Source organism: Bombus bifarius, unplaced genomic scaffold (genome assembly GCF_011952205.1).
Source record: "Bombus bifarius isolate JDL3187 unplaced genomic scaffold, Bbif_JDL3187 scf7180000008240, whole genome shotgun sequence".
Taxonomy (NCBI): Eukaryota; Metazoa; Arthropoda; class Insecta; order Hymenoptera; family Apidae; genus Bombus; species Bombus bifarius.
In genome coordinates, this window is record NW_022884534.1 from 1,182,872 (window position 1) to 1,202,775 (window position 19,904).

Genomic DNA, 19,904 nt, shown 5'->3' on the forward strand with positions numbered 1-19,904 from the left:
CGAGTGAAATGCTTCTACGGTTGAAATCATCTTTTTCATTTGAGGTATAAGTCAAAAGTATTTTGAATCCTTCCGTTATTACGTTATCATGTTTATTCTGAAAATTACGAATAACAAAATCATGAAAAATTCAATCGTTAAAATAATTATTAATGGTGTAAACTGCTGTAAAATTAAAATGGTGTAAAAAGGGTCTCATGTTTTCGTTTTAATAAAATACTATTTCGTAGATCGAAGTAAAAAAGATATAAATACAACAAACTTTCGTGTAAATTTTATTTTCTTTATACATGTTCCATCAATCACAATTTCAAATACGATATTACATTTCGTTCATAGTATTCCTAATATGTTTCGAATACAATATAAATGTTGGGTCGATCTAATTTTTACAAAAGGTACACAAGAATAAAATAAATTAGACTCTCGTTTAAAATTAATACAATAAATTAGCAACTATTAGAAATATAATTTCATATTATAGGCCGCATCATTAACAATGATATTACGAGATATGATCACAAATGTTTGATATGACGAGAATAAATAAATACTAACAGGTAATTTCAGTAAGTACTTTCAGTAAGAGTTACTTTTAATCATTAAAAAATCAATTTGTTTCCTTAATTGTATAATACACGCAGAAATATAAAATTATCATTGTAGCAGATATCACTCAGGTTAGTTAGTATAAAGCATTGAACTAATGAATGTTTAATTACTACTGAAACAAAGTCAAAGTTGTATATATTCAAAAACAGTTCTACTAGATTCTAGATAATACGATAATAAACGTTTATTGTGTACAATGTTATCATTATACAGAAATAAAATGAAATAAAAGTCTCTGAAGTAATTCAAATATTAATTTGTTTTTGAAATATGAAATATGCAACATACAAGCAGAGAGGATGGTACTGGACTAAATTAAGTTATACCTTTATAGTCCTGAAATATTTCTTCTTCTCTCTAATACAGTAAAACAATGAATAGTGCCAACTATTAAAAGTTTTTACTTTGAAATAAACTAATTCTTAAATTAGTTACTTCATTATTGGTTTCCGTAAAAGGTTCTTAAAGTCTTATACAATATCTATTATCACCTGTAGAATCAATTCGTATATTATAACAACATTAAGTCAATGAGATATTAACGAAAATAATTCGCATTGTATGTAGGCACTTTGTTGTGGCCTTGTTCCTTAACAAGAGCACTGCTCTTCAAAACTGCCAATAATTATATTATACATTCCTTGTTTCTTTTATAATTATTTTTATTTTTAAGAAACGTATCGCGAACGTTGTGTATGATATGTTCCTTTCGTTGATATAATTTATATGTATAATCTTGAATGTTCCTCGTTTGTTTAATCACGATATTTAAATAAATGTGCAAAAAATTGCAAAGCTATAACAGTATTTCGTAATTACCTGGTATACACAATATACACAAACAATAATCACAAAAATATATCGATAAATATTTCGAAAACGAGAAAGTGATCTTATCCTTGCATCTAAACTAAACTTCTATAACTATTCTGACTAATATATCTAAATTAAGAACACATTCGTTAATATCAAAAAGTAGGCAATTTTCAAATGGTAATGTATACTACTACTTACTTTGGAATTTATTCTGATCTAAATAATTCGTTATTAAATTGATTAATTATTATCGATATAGCAAGAAAAAGCAATTTTTGTGACAAAAAAATGTGCACAATTTCATCTTTAGACAACTATCGTTGTTCGTTTATCGTTACAGTATACATTCCACTGATGTCAAAGATTAATAGTTAATCAATATCACTAATTAACTATTAATTATTATCGAAAAAGAATAACTATAAATATATTTATTTCAATGCTAAAAAGATATAAGTGATTAATCATAATTTCTCTACTTACATGTACTACTTTTTTGTTAATACCTAAAATATATTTTGTTTTAGTAGATAAGATAAATAATTTGCTACTTTGCAAACGTAAAAGACACAAACAACCTAAAAGGATAGCCTTCCTATTGTAAGCAACTTGTACTTTGTAGGCATTTTCAACTATATATATATATACATATATAATATATTAAGAATATATAAAATGAAATAGAACACAGAAAGATAAAAGCTCTTCAAATGTGTAACATTGTTTAAGTAATAATGGAAACCACTCTGTAATGGAATCTATTAAACTAAATTGACTAATTGTAAGTAAATATTCTTTCAGCAAAAGTATCAGCACCACAAAAGGTATTATAAAGGTTTATAAATACAGGATGTATAAGAACGTTGGAGAAAACTTTAAGAGTATGTATATAGTACTCATCAAAACAAGTAAAAAAAGTCTTACTAAACATGGATCCAAAAACCATTAGTTCTGGAATTATGAGATGTTTAGTGTATAATAGTACAGTTTTATAATAAACCAATGTAAGGGATAAGAAAAATGTCAGTAATTGATGTGATAGGAAAAAATGTGCCCAAGTGTGTGTGTGTTTGCATATGTAAATAAACAGGTGGCATATTGAACATATGCTGTAGAGTTAATATCTTATTGGCAAAAACATCTCGTAATTCCAAAACTAATAGTTTTTGGACCTACATTTATTAAAACCTTTTTGCTTGTTTTGATGAGTGCTATATGCTCCTGAAGTTTTTCCCCAAACCTTTTGCACTTCCTGTATATGTGTACATATATATTTTTTCAATAATATTCATTTATAGATGTACATCTTTCAAAACTTGGTATAAGAAAATAAGTTAAATTAAACGATCATTTCATCTTTAAGACACTATTTTTAGGCATTATAATGACTGAATTACAATATGGCACAAATGCATAATCCTATACATATCATTCCCAACATATAAGCTAGATCTCTTTTGATACTAGGATCTCGTTTGGCAGAACCAGGAAGATTATAAATATGTTTCCACTTAACTGTCCATAATGGAATACCAACGTGAAGAATATCTGGGATCATAAATCCAAGATCACGTACAACCTATTACATAAAAAATTACTAACTAAACATTATAATTTGTATATACATATTATGTATTGCATATTGTACACATATACATATTCATTCATATATAAATGAATTGATGCAAATGATTGTAATATGTTACATTATAAATTGCATATAGTTATTATGATTATGACACATGATTCCTTAAATACTATTACCTGATGTGCATGTCCTTCTCCTCTGAAAACATTGGCAACAAATTGATCCCAACCACCTGCTAAAATATGTAAAATAGCTATTGCAGCTATACCAAATGCTTTTCTATGAGTTACTGGATTTTTATTATCTGCCAGATGAACAACCAGGAAAGTAGAAATCAGCTCAGTGACAGAGAAAAACAATTGATGGTACCATTGGGAATAGAACTCATCATTCCAATAATTCATATAAACCCACCAAGTATAGTAATGTGAGAAAATAGCAGTTAAAAAAAGGATCATCATAGAAAGTCTAAGGCGATTATGAAAAGCTAGCCATGTTAAATGTTTCACTACTTCATAGAAAGTAATAATTCCAATTACAATCGTAATCCATATTTTTAAAGTATTCGATGTGGCATTAAAATACATATGTTTATAAGAGGCAATGCCAGACTCATATGATCCTGCAATAATATATCAATAGTTTTTGAAAACTAATTGAATGTAGTTCTATAACTAGTCACATAAAATATATAAACAAGATTAACTTACCCTTAAATACTGTGTCCCAACATGAACAAGAACAATACTGTTTGTCTACGTCTCTTGAATATTCTTGCCAAAAGTAGTACAAAAATGCAATATGCAATGGTGGGATTGTTAATGGTGCTAGTATTCCTAATGTTTTAGAACTGCATGATGCAAAATTTGCATACAGCATACGTTTTAATATCTTTGTAAAACCCATATGTACAAACTTTTATTCACATTGAAACTCACTTATGTTAAAAGAACATACTTAGCAATCATTTCATAATCGGTTTTTTATTAAATAATTTTTACTTATAATTCGTATTAAGTAAATAAATTATATAACATCTGCATTGTACACAGTATTTTAAAATTATTGTGAAGTGAGATAATGTAAAAACCTTGGCAATAATTCTTTGGTACATATAGAAATAAAATAAACTTATATCTTGATCTCTCACTATTTATTTTAATGTATTTCATTAATAAGATTCTGCTCAAAAATGTATTACAAATTTTTTAATCTTTCGGCTTTTCTAAATTTCTTAATGATTGACCCAATTATAAGTCATAATTCTATAAATATCCTCTGCATTATTTATAGATCATGCTAGTATAACATTGCAATTACTTTCACTTATGTCCTTTAATCTCTTTTATAAAACTAGTAGCAAGTAACCGATTGTTTACAATAATACTGTTAATTTCAATAACAATCTTGTCTTGCATTTAGTAATGAAGTAATTACATAAATTAGAGTAATATATTTTGTTTCATAATCAGTCTTGTCGGTGCTCATTCATATAAATCACATAGAATTCGAATCTATCACTTTCTTATGTTTTAAAGTAAAATATCATAAAAATTAATTTTTGATTGGATCCTTGTAGCATTGTAAATGTCACATACAATATTTAATAAAATTCTACTTTTATATTAACATGACACCACGTAAAAATATTGAAATTGGCACAAATGTGTTAAATGAGAACTACAAAATAATGTTTCCATTCTTACTGTCTATCGGTTTTATTAGACGAAGGGCTTTGCCCCCTCTGAAGATTTCTCGCGCATGCGCAGATCCTGTTTCCATGCGAGAAACCACGTGTAAATATCTTTTGTAGGCTCGAATTGTTCCGATTTAAACAAAAATAATAAGTGCATATTACAGGCTGCTAACCCAATTAAATAAAGATGAAACGTGCTGTAAAAGTTTATTAAGTTTAAATTGTGTAAATCATAATGTATGTAATTCTGTATCGTTTTAAATACTACACAAAAGCTTCTCGTTTAAAGTTTGCTTTAACTTTGTCAAAGTATTTGTTAAAATTGTAATAAATATGAATGTGCCATGATACTGATATTGAAGTTAACAAAAATGGAGAAAAATGGTAAGTATATGAATATTGGCTTATGTGATTTGTACTTGCATAAGAGTTATCTTTTATTGTATAATAGCTTTGCCCAATATTAAATGAATCTATTCTTATTTGAAAAATTTGAAATATAAGATATAGCCAATGAAAGTTTGTTATATTCAATCAAAAAATTATAAAATATTAGAAGAATGATCTTATCTTATCCGAAAACAGTATTTACTCTTTAGAAAGTATTCCTATTGAAAATTATTACATATTCTCTTTTTATTGTTACTTGTAATACATACATATGTAGGGTTATTAGAATTCTATATATATTCAGAATTTATTTTCACATTTGAATGTAGAAGATTCATATTAATAATTATATTAATGAAAACAAATGTATCATTTTGGTTATTATTTTTATTAAAAGCAGTTAATTAATTAATTTAATAATAGCAGTTAATTTTATATATCTATTTAATAATAAGACAAATATATTTTAAGCATTGCCAAAGAGAATAAAAACTGAAACTATAGAATAACCGAACGAAAGTATTTTACAAACAAGATTATACTTTGCGTAGAATAAGAAATGATCACAAGTTTGTTCATTCGTAAATAGACTTAACGATTTCTTGTTTTTGCGATTACTGCCCGAAATTTTTCATAAATCATTCCAAAATTTGCTAGATAAGTCATAATGATGTTACATTAATTAATGCACAAAATATACGTTCTAAATAAATTTAAAAACGTTCATCTAAATAAATGTATTAATGTTAGTGAATCGCACTCTTATTAAGAAGATAAAAATTGAAAAAAGGGAATAAATGACTATCAAAGATTTAAGCGTTAACCAATTTCGGGACAAGATATGACATCACAATATAGCGATGGAAATATAACTTATAAATTCTATCCTTGAGTATTATTATAGATATAATATCAATATCGGCAGATGTCAATTTCCAAAATTAAATCTAATAAATATCGTTCTATATTTACTACATTTACTGCAACGTTTATCTTTTTATAGAGTATAATATTTTTGTATGAAGTATATATAAAAGAATACATTGTACATATGGTGGAAGTGTCTGAATATTTCGTTGAGATTCTAGAGTTTTTAGGATAAATTTAACAGTTTCTCACATATGTTTTATATCAATGGCAGATTCCTCAGTAGTAAGTGGTACAGTCTTATTTGTAGGGATGATCGAGCGGATGACTATTACGGGAGGTTGAAGTATTGTTTTGTTGCTAGGTAAAAAGAGACATTCTCTCATACTCGTTGTTCCGTTCGTCTGCGCTCGCTGGTCCATATGGAAGACCGATCTACCAGATTGATATAGACTGTACATGTATTTATCCACAGAAGCAACATTTTGGTGATTTTTTACTCTTTTTATTGGTTTTTTCTTCTTTCCATTTGGCGTAATTCGTCTATTTAGGTTATCGATAAATTGTATTGCAAGTTTATGAGTCACAGTACCTACACTTGATAATATGTAATTAATAATTGATTTGAGAATACGAAGATGAAAATAGAAAAGATTAAAAAATTCACATTTTTGTTTCAGATATATGAAGTTACAATTTAATTTGGAATTAGTTAAACGAATCATTAACTATTATTATTTTGATAGTGTGTAACGTATACATATGTGTAGTGTACAGTCTTTTATTTTTTAATGGTGTGTAATACTTTCTGAAGTATTGTAGAAGTATAGAATTCTATACTCCATTGCGATTGTAGGATATCCTATTCTATATTATGGAATATCCTACTCTATATTTTATTTATAATTTCATACGTGCAAGAGTATGTATTTTTAATTCAAAGCAGCACTATACCGAATCGGTAAAGTCGCATGCGATACGAAAATGGTATGGGTGATCAGATGATCTCCAAAACGTGGAGCTTGAGAAAGCATTGAATATCATATCTATTTCTGTATCTCGTTTATGGTAATGGTTTAAATTGAAACTAAATTTTCCTGTGAAATTAAAAATAAGTTATCTGTGATATTTACTGTGTTGGCTGTAGCGAATCGCAGAGGGCGTAGGAAATACTCAAATTTTTTCCAAACTGGTATTTCAGAACCTGGGATACAAAGTCCCACCTAATGTCATGTCTATTCTGTCCTTAATTAATGATGTCAACACACCGACAAGGTAGTCAATGATGTCACAATGTCACATCCAATGGTTACATCCATCGATCATGTCTATCAGTCACATCTACAGAAGTCAATGGTCACGTCTACTCTATATATATCTCATCTGTGGTATAATCGTAGACGAATATAGGAAATATAGGAAATCTTATAGAATTTTATTCCACAGGAATTAATCATAGATAGTTTAAATTCTGAGTATAGATGGCATCATAATATTATTTTCTACTGTATCGGCAACCGTAGAAACGATACAAAGCTTTGCTGAGTATAATCATTGACTAACGTATCTCGTCTGTCGTACGATAATTTTATTTCATATCAAATGTGATTCATTTACACGAATATTATAAAAACTTTAAAACGTAAAAGGCGCAAAGCATTAAGAAGGCATTGTAATTGAAAGAAGAATGTAATAGTTACGAGTATCAAAGTTCAAAGATTTTAGAGTAGTTTATAACTTTTAAACGAGAAGTTGACATTTTCGACGATACTTCGTAAGAATAGAATTTGTCGTTAGCTGGATTTCTGCGGACACCATTTAAGAAATCAATCTCTGTAATGATTAGGAATACAAGGGTAGTGAGAGAAACAGTGAGAGAAACACGATACTACGTGAAAGTGCTTTATTCCTTTCGGAGATCGTTCATCGCAGACATCGGCGTCGGGAATGCCGCTCTCATTTTTCTTTTTTTCATATATGTGTACATATATGTATACATATACATACACACATGTACGGATGCATATGTGTACATATATATTATATCTTATGTACGTACGTATGTATGCATATATACATACATATATACTCTAATAAGCGATCCTAATTATCGAGTAAATTACCGTCTGATATTAAAAAATACGCATGTATATGTACATGTACAATTACAACACACGCCAGGACGGCAAGAATCCTGGTCCAGTGAGATCTTAATGATGATTTTAAAACGAAGGTTGAATGTACAGTATACACATTTACACTTATCGTTTCAGCAACAACAATTTTATTGTACGTAGATTGCAAAAATTAAATAAATAATGACAGTGGTACATCGCGTATTGGACGGAAAGGCCCAAAACACTGCGCAAAGGTGTGAGAGGAAATTATAGGTTTAAATTCGGTCGAGGTGCGATTGCTTCTTCATCTCTCTCTTGTTTTCTTTCTTCTCTCTCGTCTTATCATTTTTCACACACATTCTGTTTCTCATTCATTTCCTTTCTGTATTCATTTTTTCCTCATCTTTGCTTCTGATCGCACTAATGCACTTTATCTTTCCTCATATTTATTTTCACGCTCTCTTCTTCATATATTACCAATTTTATCACTCTCTCTCTCTCTCTCTGTCTCTCTCTCTCATTCGCCCCGCCTTTCACTCTTTCTGTTTCGTTCACTCTCTCTCTCTCTCTCTCTCTCTCTGTTGCTTTCTCTCACTTTCTCTCTCTCTCTCTCTCTCCCTCTTTCGTTCGTTCGTTCGTTTTCTCAAGTAAATGCGGTCCACATTGCGAAAAACAGAAACGGAGAGAGTCAAGTCTCGAATATGAGAATATTCAATGAAAAAGGTCGGAAACAGATTTTTGCGATTTATAAAAAATCTATTTTGAGGCATGCCCGGTAATACCAGACAAATAGCGTCGTTATCCGTTTCTCTGTTCTCCTTTAAACACCATCCGTTAATTTTCATTTGAAATGCTCCTACGTAGTAATAATGGTTTGGTTTTATCTTTTTCATCTTGCTCTTTTCTTTATATTACAATAATTAACATCGTCACATACAGACTTATACACTAACGATATGACTACAGCTCCAAACCAGCAGAGCGTTCATCGATGGAGAAGTGAGAATTAATTTATTTACGCGTCTTTCTTTCTTTCTTTCGTTTTCCTCTCGCTAGCATTCGCTCCCACTTTCGTCCCTTCTCCGACTTTTCTTCCTTTTTATTTCCGGAGGGAAGGTTTCCTCTCTTTCGTTCGTTTCCGATTGATAAAGTCGATATGCCAATTTATTTATAAAACGTTACAAAATTATTCGTGAGCGCAGCCGTGTGACCTTTCGATTCTACATATACGAAAGTCTCGCGTTCCTATAAATATATTCATAATCGCTGTTGCCTTCCTGCTGCGCAACGGACCAAGATTTTTCTATCGTAAACACCTCTCGTACCTCTGTCGAGCCTCCTATGATCTTTCCAACGCTCTCTCCAACTCCATCGCTCTCGCACATTCTCTCCACCTTTCTCTCTTCGTTCATCCCTCTGCTTTTGTTCGCGATTTTAACGTTACGAACGCCAGTCAACCCCTCATGCGAAAAGAAACGCTCCGTACGCGTACATCCGTTCAATTTTCTTCTCCTCTCGCGGAGGAACTTTGTCTCACTTTGTGCATCGCGTTTCCACGACCGGCCAACCCAACGAACCTATTCAGCGATATCAACGCGTATCGAGTAAGGCATAGGAAAGTTCGTCGGTGTTTTAGCGGATCTTCACAATATAGTGAATTTCCTTAATTTTAAATCGCAGCAACAAATGACCGCAGATTTTTCTGCAGACTACAATTTCAAGATCAAATAAATAAGGAACGTTATGCATGAAATTAGATTTAGTTGAAGATCGATGTAACGCAATGGTATACGCGCGATTCGAACAGAAATCGAAATCAAACGATTCCGTAACGATTTAAAGTTTAATCGAATTTCCGATGAATTAAGTTTTACGATCTTTTATTTTATTTTTATATTTTACGATCCGCTAAACTCTTGGCGCCGATCGCGTGAAAAATTGAACGGATAAAGGACGTTGTCGCGTGTTACAATTTTTCTCAAGGAATGTTTCGATGATTTCGAAGATAATGCATGCCAATAGAAAAGTAGTTAGGGGATCTCGTTGACGGGCGCGTTATGGCTAGTATACATTATATACGTAATAAAATATTTCTTGTCCGCTCTTTTCTTCATGGAAATTAGTTCGTTCGCTCGCTATCCTCCCTCCCCCCTCCCTATTCACCTTTTTTTTTTTCTATCCTTCCATTATCGTAAATCGGCGCGATTTTTGCATCTCTTGTGTGTACGCGAATTGCCGACTCGATTGTACGAAGGCATCGTGTAGGGAACTATTGAGATGTATAATATAATTATGCGTACGTCTATATACGTAGTTTCAATGATGTTTTTTTTCCTTTGCATTCTTTCATTCTGCTTTCATCTTAACGAACGATTAACCGATCGATCGATATTCGAGTAACGTTTAAGTACATCGGTTGACACGGGTGGAGCATTCTCGTTTGTATTTGCCTTCCTCTTTTAGTTTCATTTTTACGTATCGTCTCTCTCTCTCTCTCTCTCTCTTTCTCTTCTCGGTTCATCTTCTTCTTTTCTTTTTTTTTTGCTTTTTTACTTTTCGTTTAAACACTAGATTGCGGGGATTCCGGCACAAACAAGGAATGTCGTAGTACATTATATCAACATTTAATAAAATATCTGAAACATTAACAAATAGACTATATGAGTACTACATATCTGCCCTTAATAATGTTTTATAGCTAATCGATAAGTAGTAATCATTTTTTTCTCTCCTTCATATTGTTTCCGCTTTTTTTTTCCCTTTTCGACTGGTGAATTTTAATCGACAAATAGATAGTAAATTCTGTTTATCATTGAATGCCTATTTCTCTTCTATCTTCCCTCCTGTCGTTTCCTCCTACTACCGTAACGCCGTTTCCCTTCCTATCTGGCGCGAGCTTCTAAAAATATTACGCGCGATCACCGCCTTCTCCTTCCTCTTCTCTCGTTTCGAGCACCCGATATAATTAATCTTCGCTTACGAGTCACACTCGCAGGTATCTCGATCGTTTCTCAAAGACTTTCCTCGCGTCTGCTTATCTCGCCTTTACCGCGCCTTTATCTCCTCTTCGCGGTTCGCGTCGTCTATTACCTTCTCCCTCCCCACGGCCCATTTCTTCCACGCTTTATCGAGAGAAACCAATTATTGTGATTTTTACTTTCAGTGACAAACGGGCTTCCATTTACTACGGTAGAAACTTGTATATGCAACGACGATAGGGCTGGCTAGTGGACGCGAACACGCTGCAAGACAAATAGCGTCGCATCGAAAGTACGTCGCGTTTAGAAGATTCGCCGATAACGCGAAGCTCGTGTCACGAGATCCAAGCGTTTCGTTTGCATTCCAACGAAAATATTATCGCCAGATTTCCAACGATACAGGCAATTTCGCGAATGAAAATTAAAATTGCTTTGTAGAAAAGTAACCGAACATCACGCTCTTTTAGCTTCGTAATCGCGCGCAGCAGTCAGCCACGGGGGAAATAAGTTTCCATTTCCACCTATGTACTCCGTAATCTCTATATTTGTATATATATATATATATATATACATACATATACATATATATATATATATTTATATACTTATTTTTTTATTCAAAATGTTATATCTCGTTTAGAGAAGGCGACGCGCGTCGCCTTATTTATTTACTTTGCTTTTTTTTTTTTTTAATGCCTACAAATGCATCGTTTATATCTTTTCCGGCATCATGGACATACAACGTAAATAGCCTAGATCATCGTACAAATAAGTTGATCGATATTAATCGTTGCCCTGAGTGCCTTGGTACCCGGCTTGCGAACGGAACTCGGTTTCCGTGTCTCGTTAAGCACGTTCGAACCTCAAACCATTCCCGCTATCCTGTTCGTTCTCGCGTAAACGCGCCTCCCGGTTCCTCGCGCTCCTGTCGTCCACCGTTTCCACTATGCCATTGTTTTCAACTTTCGAAGCAGCTAAAGGAAATATTGTTAAGCGTCGCAACGCGTCGATCGGCCGCCGATCTCGCGCCATCCGCCGCTCTATCGAACAAGCGTGTGGCATTTCGTTGGTTCGCGGCGATTAATCGACGGCAATCAATTGGAAATCCGATCGTCGAGCTGAACCACGCCTGTGTCTCGTTCTTTCCTTCCTCCTTCCGTTCCCTTGCCTCTTCCCTTCTTCCCTTTCTTTCTCTTTCTTCCCACACGCGAAAAAGTGAACGCGAATTAGTGTATTTGTAAACTGTACAAAGAGGAGGATGCGTCGTGCAAGCGCATCGTCGATTGGCGATTTGAATGAACGAGCGGGATGCGGTTCGGCTGGACGCTCGAGCGCGTTCGCGGAGAAACTGTCAACTCGCGAGTAAAAAGTGGCAGTCGAATCAGACAGCTCGTTGAAGCGAATTCCGGTGCGAGAATGATGCGAGTGTGAGGCGCGTGGGTGTGCGTGGGCGCGCGGGTCGCGCGCTGGACAAAAATTCGGATTAGATGCAGGGGAAAGCGAAGAGGTGGTGTTTTGAGTTCGCGTTCGCGGCCGACGAAATGTCGCCAAGCTTTCAACAACACGTTTGTTTTTCATTCGGCATGTACTCGGTGTGTCGACGCGAGCCACGAGGTTCGTGCGGAGATCGGCCGACGACCGCGGTCTCTGCTGTGCTATCGTATTTTGACCCTTTCGCAGTTGCAATTGCGCGACACCTTACAAAACGCTTGAATGTATAGAAATAGTAGATTAGATTTACAAAACTCTCATCGTCGGCGGAGGACGATTGGGGGAAAAAAAAAAGAAAGAAAAAAAAGAGACACCGTTTTGCTGTCGAGGCTTGCGGTATGTTCGTTAGAAAAATTAGCCATTCTTTCTTTCGTTTCCTCCTCGTTAACGATACAGTACGATTTACGTTATAGAATCACTTTGCTCGGGCGAAAAATAGATTATTATGTGTTTCTTTCTCTTCGTTTTTTTTTTTTTTTTTTTTGGTTTTCTCTTTTGTCTTTTTTTATCGTTCTATACCCTTTCCGCGTATGTATACGAGTTACTTTTATATGCGTTTGTGTTTCGTACGAGTACGTGTGTGTATATTATATCCTGTATGAACGTGTGCGTGTGTACGTGTTCGCGTGTATGCCGACTGTGTACTGAGACTTTACGGTAGTATTTACGCGTTTAATCGACTTTTTTTTTTTTTTTTTTAAATATCTTCCTTATGTTGTCTGTTATTATCGTGTCCCACTCTGTAAGGCGATCGGTTTAGCTTTTCTTAGCGCTTATAAACGTAGTATTTTTTTTCTTTTTCTTTTTTGTTTTAATGCAGGCCAGGTGGCTCTTAGCGTAACCCGGGGCAACTCGGCAGGATGTTTATCTGAACTAGTACCGTTAAGAGTATAGTATTTTGTTATTTATACATCTTTTTCTTTGCTCGTTTAAATATATCCTGTAGTAATCCTTGTTTTCATTTGTTAAAATGCGTACAAACGGAGATACGGAATTATAATATGTATAACGTACCGAGGGAGATGTAGCGTTCATTACTTATCGATTATTATTATTTTTATTATTATTATTAGTATTGTTATTATTACTTGTTATTTAATTACACATTAATTATTACTATTGTTAGTATTAGCGTTATTATTACATATTAGTACTAATGTTGTTGTTGTTGTTGTTGTTATTATTATTATTATTTCCCATTACTTCTTATTTATTGTTGTTGTTATTATTATTATTATTATTATTATTCATTATTGTTAATCATGGTTTCATCTTTGCTGAATAACACTCTCTGCGCGTGTAGGTATATTTTTATTCGGCTTTCGTGTCTAGTATTTTACGGTTTTACTTATGAAGTCATTATCATTATTATTATTATTATTATTATTATTATTATTATTATTATTATTTCTATTATTATTAATATTGTTATTCATTATTTAGTTTATCTTCCTTGCGTCAGAAAAATTGTCGAGAGTGATTATGCAAAGCCAATACGATAAATTACATCATTTTTTTTGTTTTCTCTCCACCCCTTTGAATTACTTCGGTTGAAGCTTCACACAGCCAAAAAATGAAAAGCACTTAAAACAGTGCTCCACACTATATAAATGAGTTCTCGATTAATTAATTAATTGAGTAATTAATTAATTAATAAAACAAATCCCGATCAACTAGAGTGGCAGAGGCAGCCGCCACCGCATTGCCGCCCTCGTTTCCAATGGACATTTCTTCTCTTCTCTTTCCCTTCTTTCTTTCTCGTCCGTTCAGCTTTCCTGGTTTCTCGCGTGGCCTACCATAATATAGCTTAATCAAAGTATCGTTCGTGCCCACTGTGTGTATACATGTTTCGTGTGTGTCTGTGTATGTATGTATGTGTTCCTGTTTGTTCGTGTTGCTATTGGTGTCTGGTTCTTCGTCCGTTCGTCTCTCCACGTATTTACGTATGCGCTCGTAAACGTACGTAGCAACGTTACTTTATCACTTTCTCGTTAAAAACCGATTTCTCAGTTGCTCGTACGTAGTCGCGAGCGAGATTTCTCCTCCAATTAGTTCTTCGGCCTTCGTTCCCTTCTCCGTCCAACTTACGTTTTAGATATACGTGCACATAATTCCTATTTGCTTGTTCCTTCCTCTCATTCTACACGGATAGACGTATATCGCGCGTGTAACGCAGAAACGAATTGCTATCCGGCGTTTTCGTTGGAGCAATTCAGCGCACGATCCGGCTGAAGTCGATGGAACTGTCGCTGACAACGAACGTTAATCTTTCAGTTTCTAAAATTATCACGGCGTATCGGATAGTTGCCTCGTTTAGCGCCAATTGTAATATCTAACTATACCACTGGAAAGCGTGATTCGCTCGATCTACGAGTGGTCTTCTTTCTATATTCTTCTTCCTCTTTAAACTATAATACGCGCCATATGCCATGCGACCATCACTCGACCATCCCCTGTTTTCCTTCAAATTTCCCTGCCGCGAGCTACGCTCCTTTTTACAAACCGTCAAACTCTTTTAAACTTATCGCCGATTATTCGCGTAACCGTGAGCAATTTTATCAAGGAATATGAAATGGAAAAGCGATGGAGATTTGTCCGTGACAAGTGCAGCGTAACAGGGGATGCTCGACGAACCTGTCATCGCTAATTATTCGTACAACTGTTTCGTTAAGTTAGTAAGCTCTAGCCCAGGCTGATCGCGAATCCACGGCTTACTCGGCGTTCTTGCTGCGAAAAGAGAACGTGACGGTGTGCATATCTATCGTTTCTCGCGTTAAGTAGCGTTAAGTTTAATAAGAAATTGTTCGTTCTCTACGGCACGACGCGGCGACAGCGGAATATAGGTAACTAGCTTCATAGCGGACTAGCTCTTTCTCTCTCTCTCTCTTTCTCTAGATTAATTTTCAGTTAGTTACATTGGAATGCATGCTGGACTCTTTTGTCTCGATCGTTTCAGTCACCCGTCCTCCTTGCTTCACGCTTCCTTCCTCACAACTCACGCTCCTCCTCATTTTCACATCTCACCCTTTCTGAGTCTCTCTCTCTCTTTCTCTCTCAGTCATTCGTTCTCAGTCTCGCTCTGCCTTTTTACATTTTTCCTAGCACCAGCAGCCGGTTGCCAAAGCCGGACGATGCGAAGAGGAACGGTTGGACGAGCGACGATCAGCGATCGATCCGACTAATAGCGATATGCAAGATTTGCCGGAGTGGAGCCATGTGAATTTGGCAGAGCGACAAGTTCAACAGTTGGCATCCTTTTGCAAGCACGCAGGTTCTAGCACGAAGGAACATTATTTTTTCTTGTTTTTTCTTTTTGCTGCTGTTTCTTTTTTTTGTTGTTTTTTTTTTTCGCTCGTTCGTTTCGTTCGCATTTGCCGGCTAGCGATACCATCCATTTATTCTACGCGAGGAAATATACATGGATTGTTGTACAAAATGAACAGCATTCTCGCTAACGACTTTTACGCTTACGCCGAGAAGGTAAAAGAAGGCGAGGTGTCGGCGGCCACCTGCACTCGACATACCGTTCTCGCTGAATCGCTACGTTGCATCGCCACTCTTGTGCAATACTAAATGGAACGCAGTGTAAATATCGTAGGATCTTAATTAACACGGATTTGATTAGCTTCGTTTCTTCTTCTGTTCTGTTTATTGTTGTTAAACGTGGATTGATTGGTTCGATCGGTCTTTCGGCTCTCAAATTAGTTACTAGACGCAACGGAATGCAATGGAAGTTCGAAAGATTGTTTGTTTGTTTGTTTGTTCGACTTGTGGCAGGTGGGACGCTTGATGTCGGAGATCGATCAATTTTCCATATCGACCACGTGCCGAAGTGGTTGATCATGCCGAGAGAGAATCGACTCGTTTGCTAGACGCGGTTATCTCGCTTCAAGAGAAACGCAGCCTCGAGCGTATTCAAGCAAAAATGGAGAAAGAGTGTTGGTTAAAAAGCTGAAAATTCTTAAGAAAACGTACAAACGATCGTAGAAAGGTTTGTTTTGGCCCGCGATCTCCGACGACGAAACCCCGATCGAGGTGAAAGCTCATCCTCCCCTTCGTCAAGTTTTAGTTTTACGGACGACAAAAGTCTGCCGATGGCAACCGAACGGAATAACAACGCATTGGCTTCTCGAACTCGTGTATTTGTAAAAGTATGTACGTGTGCGCGTGTGTATATGTGTTGGCATATCACCGATCCAGTCTAACATACAAAACCAGCCTCTTTCGCATATTGATCTAAAAAGGAATCGGGAATTTCATAACGATTACTCGATAATTCCACTTGTAACGATACCATACCTTGATACCGTACCAACTACCTAGCTACCTATCTATGCTCTATTTATACCTCTAACAGCTATGACCGTCTAACAGAGTAGTTTCTCATCTCGTTAACTAAATATCATTTCGCCATATTCATCTTTCTCCTCACGTCGATAGTAACAGTAGTAGTTGTAGTCGTATTTAGTGCTAGTATCAGTAGTAATAGTAATAGTAACAGCGTACAGTATTGGTAGTCGTAGCAGTAGTAGTAGTAGTAGTAGTAGTAGTAGTAGTATCAGCAGTTGCAGCAATAATAGTAGTAATAATAATAACAGACGTAGATAATAATAACAACGGAAATAATGGCCACACTACTGTTGATAGTTAGCAATAATATGCAACAGTAGTAGTGTAACGATGACGGTAGTAATAGTAGTAGCAGCAGCAGCAGTAGTAGTAGTAGTCGTAGTAATAGTAATAGTAGTAGTAGTGGTAGTGATAGTAGTAGTAGTAGTGGTAGTGGTAGTAGTAGTGGTAGTAGTAGTACTAGTAGTAGTAGTAGTAGTAGTAGTAGTAGTAGTAGTAGTGGTGGTGGTAGTAATAGCAGCAGTAGTAGTAGATTAGTAGTAGTAGTAGTAGTAGTAGTAATAGTAATAGTAAGAGTAATAATAGTAGTTACACTAGCAGCAGCAGTAGTAGTGGTGATGTTGGTAGTAACAGCAGTAGTAGTATCAGCAGTAGGAAATGGAAGTGCTAACAGTACCAATAGCGGTAGTTGTCGTAATAGTAATAGTAGCAGTAGCAGTAGTAGTACTAGTAGTAGTAGTAGTGGTAGTAATAGCGATAGTAGTAGTAGTAGTAGTAGTAGTAGTAGTAGTAGTAGTAGTAGTATAGTAGTAGTAGTAGTAGTAGTAGTAGTAGTAGTAGTAGTAGTAGTAGTAGTAGTAGTATAGTAGTAGGAGTAGTAGTAGTAGTAGTAGTAGTAGTGGTGGTAGTAGTAGTAGTAGTAGTAGTAGTAGTAATATAATAGTAATAGTAGTAATAGTATGTTTAGTTAATAGATTTATAACAGTAGTACTAATTTTAATAATAATAAATTTATCTTCCGCGCAGTTATTTTGCATTTTTTCACTTGTTGGATTTAGCTAGGCTGGTAATTTATAATGCGCGTCTTAAAATTTTCCTTTTTCTAACTAAAGTAGCGAGGCGAAAAGTTCAAGTATCGTAATAAAGGCTCGTAACGTAAATCTCTGTATAATTATTGTTTTTTTTTTTTTAAATCTGTCTCACTCTTCTCGTTACACACGCTCCTCGATCATTCGCTTTCATCGTCACGCACACGGAACTTCGCTCACACGCATTTCCGATTTTGAATCATCGACACGCGCTCTTCGATTTTCCCTTAAAAACTCACGTGCAATTACACTGTCATTTTCTCATAGCCATTCTCGCGTTCTCTTTCTCCCTTTCGTACACAACGTGAAAGTCTCGCTTCGTCTAGCCTTTGCTCGTTTCGTCTAATAAAAGATAGATGAAATATTCCTCGGTAAAACTCGCATCTAAGATCTAATAAATCGAGTAATGGAATCGCTTTTTTATTTTTTTTTTTTCTTTGCTTACTTGCGTCTTATTACTTTGTTCATTTTGTTTTGATAGATCGCGCGTTACGATATATTATTCTTTCCTTTCTTCTTTTTTTAATTAGCTTTTAATTTACATCTAATGTGTTCACTTTTGCGTTGCAACGTCAGACTTCCTCCTTCATCGTAGTCGATTATCCGTAGAGATAAGTGTGGGTCGCGTTCCGACTTCTCGAAGAAATGTCTTTGTTTATCGGTTTAGAATTAACGATATCGCCCCGTCAGCTGGTACGTACAACGGTAGCCGAGATATTTTTTTTTTTTCAACGTAGAGAGAAAATTGCGCGTTGCGATCCACTCGCCGCTAAAGAGAGAATCGTCGAAATTAACCTTTCGATTCGTCCTTTCGTTTAATCGGACACTAATGGCATCGAAACGTCACGTTTCCTTGAACGGCGAACTTATGCAAGTGTATCCGCGCGACGACTTCAACGCGGATAGATTCTGACGAATCGACGGGTTCTATCGCGACTTACAAAAACAATCGTGACCGTTTCTCGAATCGTTCGGTCACGAGGATACGGCCCGTTGTACGACGCGGCAGTTGGAAGGGTCGATCTAAGCGGAAAATGTTCGAGCATGGACGATGTTCTCGAAATAATCGTGGATATCGTTACGCGATGTTCTTTTCTTCTTATTTCGTTTTTACTGAGAATGGTGAAATGGCAGTCTTTGCGATTTTGTGATGCGCTTTTTCCACCGGGAAAGAGGCGAAACATCGAGACGACAGCGAAGAGATAGGGAAAGTGTTGTTGCTTCGTATCGAGCACCGACTGGCCTATCAATTCGTTTTTCACCAACTCGCCCCGCTATTTCCTTCCTACTTGTACCGATTTCTCTCGCACCGCTCTATTTCTCTCCCTCTCTTTTGCGCATTCCTATCCTAGCCACTGTCCTTTAATCCCTTGATCGCTTCATACTTTTGCCACGTGTAATAGCAAGATAACGGCGAAACAAGCCAGCAAGAGAAAACAATCTCGATCGTCGAGATTAGATTCTCGTTACTCGTCGTTCTTCGTCCCTTTCGATCGTCTGCTCGTTTCGTAAGTGGAGCGATATTTGTAAAGATAACTTGAAATACTGCTTTGCAATTTGGCATTCATCGAAACTATTCGATATACGTGTAACGACGGACTTTATCACCGTGCTATAATTCTATGTTTTACAGCTGGGCGCTCGACCGAAAGGGCAAGAATTTTAGCGAATTTGCTTGCCGGAACGCAAACGAGAGAGTCGGCAAATCTGCGTGTGCGACAGAAAAAGAAACGAAACCCGGAAATTATCGGCTTTAATCGAACCATTTTTACCGCGCAATTACCACTATCTGCTGTCTCTGTCTTGCGTTTTATTTTCCTCCGCCCCCTAATCTGAACACAAAATCGAATTGGCGACTCGATTACAAAATGTTGGCGAATTAGCCTCGCTAAAACTGAATCTCTGCGTGAT

General features: G+C 35.4%; 1 protein-coding gene and 1 long non-coding RNA gene across 2 annotated transcripts; both read right to left on the reverse strand.

Moving 5' to 3' along the window:
• Positions 1–262: 262 nt before the first annotated feature.
• Positions 263–4,777, reverse strand: LOC117211683. The gene is made up of 3 exons (XM_033455840.1): positions 3,727–4,777; positions 3,193–3,638; positions 263–3,007 (listed from the first exon to the last, which is right to left on the reverse strand). The coding sequence occupies exons 1-3, from the start codon at positions 3,920–3,922 to the stop codon at positions 2,822–2,824; spliced, it is 828 nt and encodes a 275-aa protein (XP_033311731.1). The 5' UTR covers positions 3,923–4,777; the 3' UTR covers positions 263–2,821.
• A 3,080-nt stretch (positions 4,778–7,857) lies between these two features.
• On the reverse strand, positions 7,858–8,672 carry LOC117211644. Its single transcript, XR_004488287.1, has 2 exons — positions 8,642–8,672; positions 7,858–8,550 (listed from the first exon to the last, which is right to left on the reverse strand). It is a non-coding gene; the product is annotated as an uncharacterized LOC117211644 (long non-coding RNA).
• Positions 8,673–19,904: the final 11,232 nt, after the last annotated feature.